At 46.7% G+C, this 13,961-nt stretch overlaps 1 protein-coding gene and 1 long non-coding RNA gene across 4 annotated transcripts in view; one reads left to right on the top strand and one right to left on the bottom strand.

The window, feature by feature from the left end:
- The window catches only part of ZFAT (zinc finger and AT-hook domain containing), a 158,580-nt gene extending 153,553 nt beyond the window's left edge, over positions 1-5,027 (bottom strand). For all 3 annotated transcript variants that reach the window (XM_070802414.1, XM_019973941.2, XM_070802415.1), the window contains exon 1: positions 4,853-5,027. In XM_070802414.1, coding sequence (XP_070658515.1) covers positions 4,853-5,027 — 175 coding nt within the window. The remainder of the gene's footprint in view (positions 1-4,852) is intronic.
- On the top strand, positions 3,995-7,570 carry LOC109568570 (uncharacterized). The gene is made up of 2 exons (XR_011570472.1): positions 3,995-4,201; positions 4,992-7,570. It is a non-coding gene; the product is annotated as an uncharacterized lncRNA (long non-coding RNA).
- The last annotated feature ends 6,391 nt before the right edge of the window (positions 7,571-13,961 follow it).

Raw genomic sequence — 13,961 nt, 5'->3', positions numbered from 1 at the left:
TTCCCCTAAAAACAAACACAGACGAAGACTAGCTGGTCTCTAAGTTAAAGCCCGATCCGCCTAGTCCCACGGGGCTTTCCTCTGCCTCACGTCTCTAAACCTGCCCCAACCCCCATTCCCACGGCCACCGCTGCACCACGACAGTGCCTGTTACCGGGTCTCGCTCCTGCCTGCATTTCTGCCCCTCCAAAGAACGCCCTCCTGTTTATTCTTTATAAGCTCAAAAATGACTAGAAAACTACAGTAATTCAGACAGTGCGATGCGGATGGAGGATAAACAGATCAATGGAATAGACCTAAGGGCTCAGAAATGTACCCACATATTTTTTCAACAAAAGGACCAAGGTTGACTAAGTGGCTGGGCTAGGGGGAGCTGCACCCCACCCCTCAAACCCTCAATTCTCGGGGCTTAGTTCCATCATGACGTCTGGCACCATCTCCCAAAGGATCCGTTTTCCACTCCTGGGACTGCATGAGACCCTCAAGAGGAGTCGGTGAGTCACATCTGACTCTGCATTCTCGCTTCCCCGCACAAAGTTTCACACAAACATCTGGGTGAACCAGGGAAGCCGCTTAGAAGAAAGAAGGGAGGGAAGGAGAGAGGGAGGGAGGGTGGACCCTACAGGGCAAGGCAGTGGTGGTGGCCCCTGAAGAAGAGTCCTGCTGGCAGAGATGGGAAGAAAACATTCAACAGAAATAAGGAAGCCAGCCAGGGCCCTACAGGGAGTCCTGGGGCTGACTTACCAACCCTTCCAAGTTGCCAGGACATCCAAGACCCCCATTTTCCAGAATGCTACTCCCAAAACCCCCTGTTCCTTGGCTCCAGATGCCATAACTGATCTGGTCCCCTCAACCCCCTACACTCCAACAAGGCCAGCAGCTGCCTCTGAAGCTGGTGCCCACCGTTCCATCCTGCCTTGGTCCTGACCCAGAGGGGGCACAAAGGTGCTGGATTCCAGAGTTAAGCAATTCGCAGCTCCATTTGTTACATGATTTAGAAGCAGAAAAGTCTGTAACCCCATTTTTTTTTTTCTATTAATATGCCAAGCATGATCTGCTTGTGAAAGTCACTCAGTCGTGTCCAAGTCTTTGTGACCCAGTCCACGGAATTCTCCAGGTCAGGATACTGGAGTGGGTAGCCTTCCCCTTCTCCAGGGGATCTTCCCATCCCAGGGCTCGAACCCAGGTCTCACACACTACAGGTGGATTCTTTACCAGCTGAGCCACAATGGAAGCCCAAGAATACTGGAGTGAGTAGCCTATCCCTTCTCCAGCAGATCTTGCCAACCCAGGAATCAAACCGGGGTCTCCTGCATTGCAGGTGGATTCTTTACCAACTGAGCTATCGGGGAAGCCGCTATAATCTGCTTATAAGCTGTGCTCCCAGCAGAGGCCCAAGTCGGAGCTCTGGTCAGGGAACTAGATCTCACATGTCACAACTAAGAGCCCACGTGCCACAGGGAAGGTTGAAAATCGCGCATGCCACAACTAAGACCCAACACAGTCAAACAAAGGAAAATAAATTTTTTTAAGGTGACTCCACTTAAAAAAAAAAAAAAAGACTGTAACTTCAAACCTGTAATAAGTTTTTAATATGACTATTTGCTTCACTCTCAGATTTTTTTTTCTTTAAAAAAAAAATCAGTCAACATCTGTCACACTTTTCCAATCACAAATGTTTTCAAGAAGCAAGCAGGTGACAAAGCATTAGGCTGCAGGGCAGACAGACTGGGTCTGGGTGAAAGGGATGAGGAGCAGGACCACCAGCCTCCAGGGCACCGGCCCAGGGCATCTCCTGCAGGAATCTGGTGAGAGCAGATCCCAGGCCCCAGAGCACGTGTTCATTCCACCCTCCAGGCTGTTCCTGCCCTTAAAGTTGACACCTGCCCTTGAGAAACTGCAAAGACAGTGAAAGTTTAACAGGATAAACAGTTGAGAACAAAAAGAAAACTTAACTCCAGGCTAAATCCCTTCTACATAATTAAACCGGCTCCTCTCGCAGGGGAGGTTTGCAGAAGCAGCCTGCACGAAACTGTCTATAAAAGGAAATGCAATTACGGGAGAGTCTTTTTAATATATCTAATTCCTGACTGCCCTTGCCTTAGGCAGACACTTAATTCTACTGAAGGATAGCTGTCTTTGACAAGTTGTTGGGTAAATTGTAAGGTAACACAGGAATCATTGTTCTACAAGGTAAATGCACTGAGAAGGGAGCAGTGTGGTAGCAGGCAGATCTCCAGTTCAAGGTGGTGACCATCACGGCAGGCTCACCACCTAGAAGCTGCACCTTAGAGGCCAAACACGACTCCACCTTATCACTTATTGTACTGACTCTCCTGCCGTAACCCAACAACCAAGCGAAACAGGAGACTCTCTTCAGGAATTAGAGATGCCAAGTTAACAGCAATATATTCTAAAACATGATCTGTGTCACTTATAGCTGAAAAGTCAAGGCAACTACAACAATGTCCAGGATTGTTTTTAGAAACTGTTAGGTAAACTCCAGAAGAGAAGTGGGCAGTGCATGCCATGTATCTATACTTGGGAGAAGGGAAGCACCAAACAAAGACAGTTCAGTAGGGAAGATCAAGTCTGACTCCACATCTGATCTGTTTCTTCTACTTTAACCTTTGTATTCTATTGTTTTTGCTACCAGTCAAGAAACCCTTGCCTACAGCCTGAAATATACAGAATGGCCCCTTCTCAAGGCTCTGACCTTTAAAGTACAACACTTTTCCATTCATACAGATAAAAACTTGCAGAACAGAGAATAATGTTTGTCTTGGAGGTTTATAGGAACATTGTAACCAGACCTAGGAGCGCAGGTACAAGAACTAAGGATTCAGACACCAAGAAGTTTGTACCAACCAACCACTCCCCCTCTCCCCTTTTATTATAAAAGAAGCCTGAATTCTAACTCAGGTACAACTGTGCTTTGGGACACTGGTCCATCATCTTCTCCAGCTGCTGGCTTTCCAAATAAACTCACTGTTCCTTGCCCCAGTGATTCATCTCTCGATTTATTGACCCATCGTGTGGCAAGCAGTACGGGTTTTGGATTCGGTAACATCATTATTGTCAGAAAGCATGCCAGGCATAGTTCACAGCTCCTGGGGATCTGGGTCTGCTTCATCATCGCACACGCGCGCACACACACACACACACTTTACTGTACTGGCTCTCCTTGTCGGAATCTGACACAATAGTATGAGGGCAGAACCAAGGGTCCAAGGGCTCTTTACTCATCCCTGCCTGGCATATAGAGATGCTTCAAGTGAAGAATCCATGAAACGTGCCCCTGGCGTCTGGGCACCAAATACCATACATAAGCTCAAATGCCTTCTGCAACCCTCAGTATGGGGGACACTCAGTATAACTGCTTCAACATGCTTATAGACTCAGCAGTTGATGTTGGAGGGGCCATTGTTGATGGTATGCCCTATGACACTCGGTGTTAATTGCTTAGTCATGTCCAACTATTAGGGACCCCATGGACTGTAGCCCACCAGGCTCCTCCATCCATGGGATTTTCCAGGCAAGAATACTGGAGTGGGTTGCCATTCCCTTCTCCAGGGGATCTTCCCGACTCAGGAATCGAACCCGGGTCTCCCGCACTGTAGGCAGATTCTTTCCAGTCCGAGTCACCATATGACACCAAACTTATATCAATTATTCCTCAAGTCACTGGGCTCTGCTAGGGAACCAGTCTGGAAGGGGCAGGAGGTGGTCAGTGCAGCCAGATATTCACTCTTCCCTTCGATAAAGGTACCCTACAGCACCCACTGGAGGCCAGGCACTTGAGCTTCCAGGAGCCAGAAGTACAAGCCGGGCAGGCACCCCGAAGTCTGGATTTCATCCCAAGCTGGAGGAAGTTGATTTTTAAAGCCTCAGTTCTGCCATTTCCAAACTGTATGAAGTTGACCTCTCTGAACTTTTGTTCCTCGTCAGTAAAAGACATACAAATTAGAACTGTTGGTAGAAACAGAGAGGCAGGAAGCGCGAGGTCAGTGCCCCAGTGCAGACGCTTCTTGTTAATCACGCAGGAAGGAGCCCCAAGCTCAGCGTCAAGGGGCTCGGGCCAGGTGTTCAGAAGATCCATCCTGCTCTTGCGTCCAAGGGCAGAAAGGCTGCCTCCCCCCGCCCGGAAGCCAGAGACGGACGGCTGCCTGGAGGAGGTGGCATTTCAGCTTAACTTTAACGGGTGAGGACCAAGGGGCCCGCAGGGCTAGACGGCAGATAGAGGATAAATTACAGTTTATCACAGGATGTTACAGGGTTACCGGCAGCCAGAATGCTAATAATCTCTGGCGTTTATGGTTCCCTCTTCAAGACACAAAGAAAGTTTCCTTCAGCAGCTCGGTGGAACCTTGTCCCTTCAACACACCCTGCCTAAGGAACGTGGGTCTGAAGGAGCTACCCAATTCACGGAGGAGGAAACTGAGGGCAGGCAAGAAGGAGGCAGAGCGGCCAAAGAGTCGGCGGCGCGGGGATTCGAACATCCCGCCCGCCGGCACGCCTGCGCTCGGTCGCTGGCGCGCGCCCCAGCCCCACCCGTTGCCCTGGAAACGGCTCCGCGCACGCGCGCGCGCACTGCCTTCCCTCGCTCGTTCTTCCGCTAGCATCCTCGTTACTTTTTTTCTCAATAAAAACCCGAGGCGGCGGGATACTGCCAGCGACCGAACGTGCCGTCGAAGGACGCCGCTACGTCCGCTCTCCGCCCGGGGCCGTAGATCCCTCCGCCGCCCAGCGGCCCGCGCGCTCCTTCCCGACTCCGAGCTCGCAACGGCTTCCCGCGCGCCGCGCTGCGCCCCACCCCCACCCCATCCCCACCCCAACCCCCAGCCCGGCTCACCTGCCGCCCGCGTCTCCATGGCAACGCCCCTGCCGCGGAGGGAAAAAAAAGCGTCGGGCTCTTCCGGGCCCCCTCCCGCGCCGACCGAGAAGGCGGGGCGCCCCACTGATGCTTCGCTTTTTATTTTTATTTTTTTAAGAAAAGAGCCGGCGCGGTTATGGCGAATCTGCGGCATCCAACATGGCGGATGGAGTCTTCGCCCTCCTCTTCCCGGGGCGCTGACGTCGGCGTCGCGGACGTCAGGCTCGGATGACCCTCCCCCCCAGCGGCGAGAGCGGCCGGGCTCGGTCGGGCCACTGCGCGTGCGCCGACTCCATATCCCGGCTTAGCCATCCGGTTCCGCGGATTTGCCGGCTCCGCGTTTTGAGCCTCTCCCGGAAAGGGGCTCACGGGAGGCCGGGAGTGAGGACTGCAGAAGCGCGAGTCTACCCTGCTCTGCCCGGAGCCGGCGTCTGCCTGCCAGCCCCATCCTTGGACCGCACCGGGCTGGACGAAGAAGGAGAGTTTCCGCTTTCTTGTCCCAGTTCTCAGCGACTTGACTTTTCTTGGCTTTCATTTATTTACTAAATTGTTAGTCGGGGCGGTCACAGCCGGCCTCGCTCACTCTCTTTCCAAGGTTGCACTGTTTGCAGATGCTTTCCGCTAGGAATCAGTTCAGTTCAGTCGCTCAGTCGTGTCCGACTCTGCACTGCAGCGCGTCAGACCTCCCTGTCCATCACCAACTCCCGGAGTTTACGCAAACTCCTGTCCATCGAGTCGGCGATGCCATCCAAACCATCTCATCCTCTCTTGTCCCCTTCTTCTCCTGCCTTCAGTCTTTCCCAGCATCAGGGTCTTTTCCAGTGAGTCAGTTCTTCGCATCAGGTGGCCAAAGGATTGGAGCTTCAGCTTAGATTTAGTCTTACAGATAGAATTCAGCAGCTGGAACCCCCTCGACCGAGCGCCTGCCTCTCCACGCTCTAGACTATCTTGCAGAAAGTGTCGGCTGGCTGTGAGCCCGCCACTCCATCACTTACCCCTCTCCGTGAATCTGGCTCGCAGCCTTCTTTCTGCAAGCCACAGCATCTGCTTGAGTTGTAATGACCTCCTTTTCCTTTTCGGTCTACCACTTTCTTCAGATATCTGCTCAAATGACATACTGTAGCGGGCCCTGCCGGGCCACCCCATCCAAAGGAACCTTCCTAAGTCACTCTGTTTTCTCCATAGGATTTATTAACTGTCTGACATTAATTTATCCTGGTTTCATCCTGGTCACCCCTTTGGCCACCAAAACTAGGAACAGCTTGACAGTGATTTATTAAATTAATGAGTTCCTGTTGCTTTTATTTTAAAGGTTTGCTTCTGTTTATAGCAAATAATGTAATTTTTGGTAGTAATCGTGTAAAGTTTTCTTTTTAAATCCAACTTGTTTACATTTTCTAAAATTAGTCGACTTAAAATGGTTTTATGTGGTAACAGAGATAAATGTGAAAGTGAACTTGAAGTGAAAAATTTGGGAAATACTGATTTGTTTTTCTGGTTCTTCTGAAATACTAATCTTTGCCTGTTGTAAGCCTTTTCCTGAAATAACTTCCCCTCTTTTGCGGCTCAGTTTAAGGAATTCTCTTTCAGCTCATGACTGTTCCCACACTCCTGCTCACACTTCGGGCCTGCACCATCCCAAGCCCACTGCATTTATCTGTTTACACAGCCCCCTCCCAACGCATCTAGACTATGAACTTCTTGAGCACAGAAGCCACGCAGATTGTTTTATCTTTGTTTCCAGCTCCTACTGCACTGTTACTCAGTGAACACATTTGTTCTCATTGGCACTTGTTTTATAGTTAGTAAAACTCCCACGAACATCCCACAACTCTGGGAGATGGTGAGCGACAGTTCCCTGGCGTGCCGCAGTCCATGGGGTCGCGAAGAATTGGCTGCGACACGGCGACTGAACAGCAGCACAGAGCATTGAGCTGGAGGATGATGCTTGGATTTATTGGAAACCTTGTCTTGCTCCTTAACCCTGTTCTTGGGAAATAGAGACTCAAGATTATAAGACCCCAAATTTACCCAGTCCATTAAATATAACTTAAGAGGTATCCCTCCCCCCACCCCTTCCTTTTCACAACAATAGGAGGGCTAAATTGGACAAATAAGAATATCCTTCTTTGCAAGAAGAGAAAAGTGTGCAGAGAGGTTAGGTGGCTTTCTGACCTCATACAGCAGGTCAGTGACAACCCAGGTGTAGACCTGGTCTCCATGCCCAGTACTTTCCCCACATCGCATGTGGGATATGTCCACACTACCCACCCATCCCCAAAAGGGCCACTTCAAGGCAATCCTAGGGTTATTGCTACACACCCACCGCCTCCCACAGTGCTTCCAAGTCTCAAGATAGATGGCTGAGTGGAACTCATCACAGTCTTTGATTTGCAAATGAACTGCTCAAAAAGCTGCACGGATGAGTGTTCCCTTTCAGACGGATAAATATTTGCAATAACCACTATTTTGCTGTGAATCAATTTCCGTCAGGAAATTAGAGTTGTTCTGATTGCTGACAGTATTGGTTTTGTGCTGGGTTGCCTTTCTAACAACAGTATTTAAATGTTATTGATTAACCGACGGGTTACTCCTGGATGTTGTGACCAAAATGAATTTTGGAAATGAAGCAATTTAAAATTTGTCTCAAACCCAGTTGCCTCAGAATATTAATAAAGTCAAATTTTTAAAAAAATAGTGGATTGTGAATGATATTCCTGAATTAATGATTTGGACAGCTATGATTTTCTCTGTTATTCTCATGGTATTTTCCTTCTTCTCTGTTCAAAGAAGAATCACTAAGCCCCTATCATTACTGGCCACAGTCATACAGAAATGACCAAGAGACAGTCCCTTTCTACGGGACCAGATTTGCAAATGGAGAGATGAGTCCACCCATGGCCCTGCTGAGTGATTGGCACGTATTCAGTCAGCAAACATCTTTATACTCTCCATTTGCGTACTGTCCCAGAATGCCTTCAATTAGTGAAGGCACATTAATAGAAGTAAATATAAATTGCTCTAAATTGTCTAAATAATAGCATCCTGCTTCAGCGACAGTTCCTAGAGGGCGTGAGCCTCCCAGCTTGCTGTCTGGTGGCCTCTTCAGCCTCTCAAGACAGGCACAGGAGTGAATTTGTGCCAGAAATGTATTACATGTAATGACATTTCATTATGCAATAATAAATTAACATAATTGAATACATTTGTGTCAATAGTTTTATAATTATATCTAATAGCTATATGACAAACATGCATTTACATGAAGCCAGAATAATTTGTATACATAATTTTATGTTTTCTTGAATGCAAATTTTGATAAAGGATACGTAAGAGGGGCCACAAAATAATGGACCTGGAGGCACAGTGCTAAAAATCAGAGATTGAGGTAATCACAGTCTGAGTGAAGTGTTAAAAATCTGAATAGACATGTTGTAGGGAAGAATCCATTTAAAATTGTATATAAAAAAGATGTTGTAATATTCAAATGATTTGAGCAATTTGAGAACATAATTATGACCTTAGGAAGCAACGTCTTTTCTCGTTCGTTCTTTTCAGCGGCCATAGGGTGCCGTCTCATCACCAGCACACACATCATGTACCCTCAGCACACACGTAGTGATCTGAATAGCATTTTTCGTTAGCAGTAGCCAGGGCTCCTTCAGAGAACCCAAGTTCACGTCTGGGAGCAAAAAGAAATTGCCATGGCCTGAGACATCTTACTATTGCCAGAAAACCGGGCTGCTGCCAAAAGTGCTGAGCTGTTGCTGAAAGGACAAAGGAATCAGGTGAAGAGGAAAGAGGGTCCCCAGGTCAGGTTGTAACAACTTAGATACAACAAAGAGCAACTAGGTCTACAGTTGCTGATTTACAAGAACAAGTTGAGTCTGTGAAAAGCCATGAGTCCTTAGCGATCAAAAAGGAAAAGTTAATATTATATGTAATGGCAAAGCTAGTTATAACTCAAAGAAAGTATAGAAACAGCATTTTAGTAAGTAGGTAAGTTTGGCATATATGGGACTCTTATTTCTTACTTGAAGTTCAGTATATCTGTTTGGGAAACAGTGTATCTATGTAAGTTGAAAAGAACAGATAACTTTACTATAAGTCAAAGATTTCCAGAAAGAGTAAGAACTATACCAAAACCAGGAAGGGCAGGTCAAGACCAGCAGCCTCCAAAATAACCGGGTAGAAGGAGTGTTCATAATTGGTGCTGTGAGTTAATGAATTAGCCAGATGTCCTTGCAGAATGGTTGATGGATTAAGCTGCGCTATGGTCCTGCTGATTATAATGAATGCTAATGAGGCATAATCAAGTTAATTGTAAACTGAGGCAAAACATCATGTACTCAAAATTCAATGGACATGGAGATTGCAAGAACTTACTTGTGAGTCCTGTTGACTTAGCCGTTGAACCTGGTCGGAGGGCATCCCAACCGGCAAATACCTGCTGCTATGTGAGTCACCTGGAAGGATTCAATGTTCCCACTAAGAATCCATCAATCATTGACCCAGAGGCTGTGATTTCCATGTTCCTGGGAAGGAGATAATCTTTCTATCTTGTATCTGATCTTGCAGTCCTGGAGAACTACAAAATGTATCTTCTGTAAGCTAACACATTGGTCCAATCAATAGTTCTGATTTTTACAAATAAGTTTAAGTATTGCTACAGTAAAAACTTTTGTGTTGTTAAGGTGGTTGAAACATTCAGAAGTTATGTTAGACTCATAGTGAAACAGGGCAATTTGACTCAGTGGATAAATGTTTAAGGAAATTTGATTCAAAAAATTTTAAATTTATCAGCTGTGTTTAAATAGTTTACCGAGGAAAAGTTAATAGATTTATAACTGCAATAAATATTCTATAAAGCAACCACAAGGGGTAGTAACTGGGCAATGTAAAAAAAATTAAATTTTAAAAAGGGAGGAGTGGCCTTGGATCCCAGCAGCAAGGAGGGTAAAACAGGAGGGCTGCCAGAGACTAGAGAAGGCAATGGCAACCCACTCCAGTGTTCTTGCCTGGAGAATCCCAGGGACAGAGGAGCCTGGTGGGCTGCCATCTGTGGGGTTGCACAGAGTCGGACATGACTGACGAGACTTAGCAGCAGCAGCAGCAGCCAGACACTACAAGAGTGCCAGACCCAACCCGGAGGCCCAGTAAACAGTTATTGAAGGAAGGGAGAGGGTTGGAGGGATGGAGGATGGATCAAGGGATGAACACTGGGGAGAACCTTTGTGTGCAAGTTGGCTGGGAAGTCTGCTGACCTAAGGACTGCAGCGTCTCTGCTTTCTGTGGCTTCCAGCTTCCTTCTGGGACAGCAAGGTAGCCTAGGGATGCCCTGCTCATGGGATGGCAGGAACCAAAAAGGGCAAGTAGAAATGTCAAGTGCTTTTTCAAGTCTCTTCTACCAGCGCACTGACCAGTGCAAGTTACATGACCAAACTCAGAATCAACAAGAAGAAAAATGTACTCACCTTTTTGGTAAAAGAAGAGAAATTCCCAGGACAAAGAGTGTCTCCTTAGGGTAGAGTGAAGAGACGGAACCATTAATATAATCTACCACTCCTTCCTGGAGAAGGAAATGACAACCCACTCCAATATTCTTTTGTGGAAAATCCCATGGATTTTCCCTGTCGGGCTCCTCTGACCATGGGGTCACAGAGTCCTCCGACAGGACTAAGGGACTCAACAATAACAACGACCACTCATTCCATCATGAACCCACAGGGAAAAAGTCATAAACGTGTACTCAGGGGAATTCCCTGGAAGTCTAGTGGTTAGAACTCTGTGCTTCCAATGCCAGGGGTCCAGGGTTTCATACCTGGTTGGGGAAATAAGATCCCACAAGCCACATGCTAAGACCAGAAAAGCAAATTAATTACTTTTTAAAGAAGGGTACCCAGTAATTTATTTTCTAAAGAACCAGCCGACCATGTGCTTGGCTGAATAGAAGAGAAGATTTGGTCATTCAGGATTTGGTATAAACAAGGGATGTATTTTTAACCTTGAGTTTCGACATAAGATGGATTTGATTTCGGGGTTGATTCTGCCATTTGTTGCCTGTGTGGCCTTGGGCGAATTACCCCCAGTCTGCGGTGAATGTTCATTCTCCTGGTCCGCCTTCTCCCAGTGACAGCACCCAGCTTCCCTCCAAGAACTTCCTTGGCCTGGTGGAGTGATTTTTTTTTTTTTATGTCGCTATTATTGATGGTATAATTGACACTACTGAGCTCTGTGACCCTGAGACCCCCATTCATGGGCCCATCAGTAAAACTGGGGAGAGTTAGATTAAGTGGGATTTCATCAACTCACCACTCCAACACCAGTTAGCCAAGCTGCCAAGCCTCTAGTCCTGACATGCTAGTGAAGGTTTCCTTGCAAGCATGAAGCCCTGCCGCTGTGCTTGTTAAAGGATCGTGATAAAGAGCAATGCCTGTAAAGCAAGACAACTAGGCTTCACCCTTACAATCTGGTGCCCTGGGCAAGTTCTAAAACAGTGTCTCAGTTTCCCCGTTCAGAAAACAAGGCTGATTATCTCCACTGCATGGGCTTAAATTGTGGGCCTTAAATGAATTTACACACACCAGCTAGGTTTTCTTTTAAAAATTCAAAGCAGTGATCCTGTGAGACTCTATGGAATTTGATATCTCAAAAGCCTAATTCGTATTTTCATTTTCTCCACCCTGCCTTCACATTTTGGCACTGTTTGGGTCAGTTAAATTATGCTGGTCTCTGCAAAATTTGAATATCAGAGGGGCCTGCCATCCAGGCTTGCTGACTGGTTCTTTGGTCCTTACACACCACTGACGCTGATGTCAGGGAGGAAGCCAAGAGCAGTCTGGCCTGGGAGTCATTTGCTGCAAACAAAATGAATCCTGAGAAGAGTGAGGGTGAAACCAGCATTCCCTGGTCTCTAGAGGGAGCAGTGCCTCAGGCCACCTCCTCCAGGGAGCAGACTCAGATAACCATCAGCACCTCCCTCCCCCCAGTCACCTTCCAGCCTCAAGTGACGTTCATCAGAGCCGACATTTCCCAGGACTCTTACTGTCTTTTTTTTTTTTTTTTAACTTTACAATGTTGTATTGGTTTTGCCATATATCAAAATGAATCCACCATCTTACTGTCTTAAAATGCATTCCATGGACCATACTGGGTCCCCCAGGTCCGCAGTCCACCTCGCCCTCCTGCTGAAGCTGTGTGTCTACCAGGAGAAACCTAGATCAGTCTTACCTTCCTGAGCACCTTCTGCCTCACCTGGGATATCCTTGGCTCTCAGAAACTATCGTCTATTTGTCGGAAGGAAGAGAAATGGAATGAATAAATGTCTCCACTTTCTACTGTCAGCAGATAAACATTAACAGGAATATCTGGGGACGGGAGTTCCGTGTTCAGACATGCATGTAGGCATCTCTGTGAGGGCTCCCAACTTAACACAGAATGTTGGGGTTAAAATGACTTTAAAGATCTTTACATCAAACCTCCTTATTTTCAGATGGGTAAACTGAGGCCCAGAGATGCTAAGCCTATTGTTCACCAGGCAACCAGGATTGTGAAAGCATGCAAACCATGTGTTACATGCCACTTTTAAGAAGCTGGAGATGTTTAGTGTTCCTCTCTGGAGAAGACTACATTCAGTGGGGACATGAGTGTTGATTTTTAATATCCAAAAGGAGACTCTATGAAGAAGAGCTTCTTAAGAAAACAAAGTGTAGGGACTTCCCTGGTGATTCAGTGGTTGTATGGGTTCAATTTCTGGTCGGGGAACTAAGATCCTGCATGCAGCATGGCATGGCCAAAAACAAGAAAGTAAGGAGAAAGAGAATAAAGTGTCCAAAGATGAAACAGTCGCCACTAGATGTGGTGAATGCTCTTAACCCTGTAAATGCCCAGCCATGAAACTGAGAAATAACTTATAAAGAGAAGAATCAAAACAGGGGCGGGGAAAATGCTAAAGACAGAGAATACCAGTGGGACAGGACATGGAGCAGCAGCTGGAGCTCTCAAATACTGCTCGTGGGACAAGTCATGGCACAACCACTTTGGAAAACTGGTTGATGGCTTTTGACAAGGATAAACTTACATCTGCCCTGTAATCTAACACGTTCACCCCCAGGAACAGACACAATAGAAATGCACCTGCTTGTTTCACCAAAAGACATACAAGTTCTTTGCACATCACTCTTAAGAGCCCCAACTTGGAAACTACAAAACTGCCCATTAACAGTAAAATGAGCAAATGAATTTCAGTATATTCACATGATGGAATACTATATAGAAGTCAAAAACCTTTTGGTAAAGAGGCAGATAGCATCTCCAGCTTTGTGGACCATATGGTCTTCTCAGCTCTTGTCGCTGTTGTACAGTGTAGAAGGCAGCCCTAGACATGTACAGAACTGAACCGGCATGGCTGTGCTTTAAAAAAAAAAACTTTATGAAACCAGATGGAAGGCTGAATTTGGGCCGCCAGCCCTAGAATGCCAATGTTACAAAACAGTAGTAAAAATGGACAATTCACAGCCATATCCAACAATATGGATGAATCTCACAAACATCGTATTAGGCAAGATAGGTCAGACCCAAGAGCATGTTCTTTGTGATGCCAGTTTTATGAGGTCCAAGCACAGGCAGAGCTACTGTGGAGGGTGTTGGAGGTCAGGATGGTAGCTGTGCCCTTACAGGTAGAGCCTATGGACGGGGGGATGAGGCGGCTCTCAGGATGCTTTTTCCCATCTGGGCTCTGAGTACGTAGAGTCTTCAGCTTTTCAAAATTCATCAGTGTGCAGAGTTATGCGCAATGTTCATGTACTGCCTTTATTTTTGGCTATGCTGGGGAGGCTCGTGGGATCTCAGTTCCCCAACCAGGGATTAAACCTGGCCCATGGCAGTGAAAGTGCTGAATCCCAACCACTAGACCACCAGGGAACTCCCTGATGTGTACTCTCTGCGTGTACATAAAAATATTTTCAATTAAAAAAAAAGATTTCTCCCTGACTAGAAAAGATGCATGCATCACAATTGTTATAGCAGCATTATTTACAATACCCAAGATATGGAAGCAACCTAAGTGTCCACCAACAGATGAATGGAT

Source organism: Bos indicus, chromosome 14, assembly GCF_029378745.1.
Source record: "Bos indicus isolate NIAB-ARS_2022 breed Sahiwal x Tharparkar chromosome 14, NIAB-ARS_B.indTharparkar_mat_pri_1.0, whole genome shotgun sequence".
NCBI classification, from domain to species: domain Eukaryota; kingdom Metazoa; phylum Chordata; class Mammalia; order Artiodactyla; family Bovidae; genus Bos; species Bos indicus.
The sequence above is the reverse complement of the archived record's forward strand: the minus strand, read 5'-3'. Positions and strand labels throughout refer to the sequence as shown.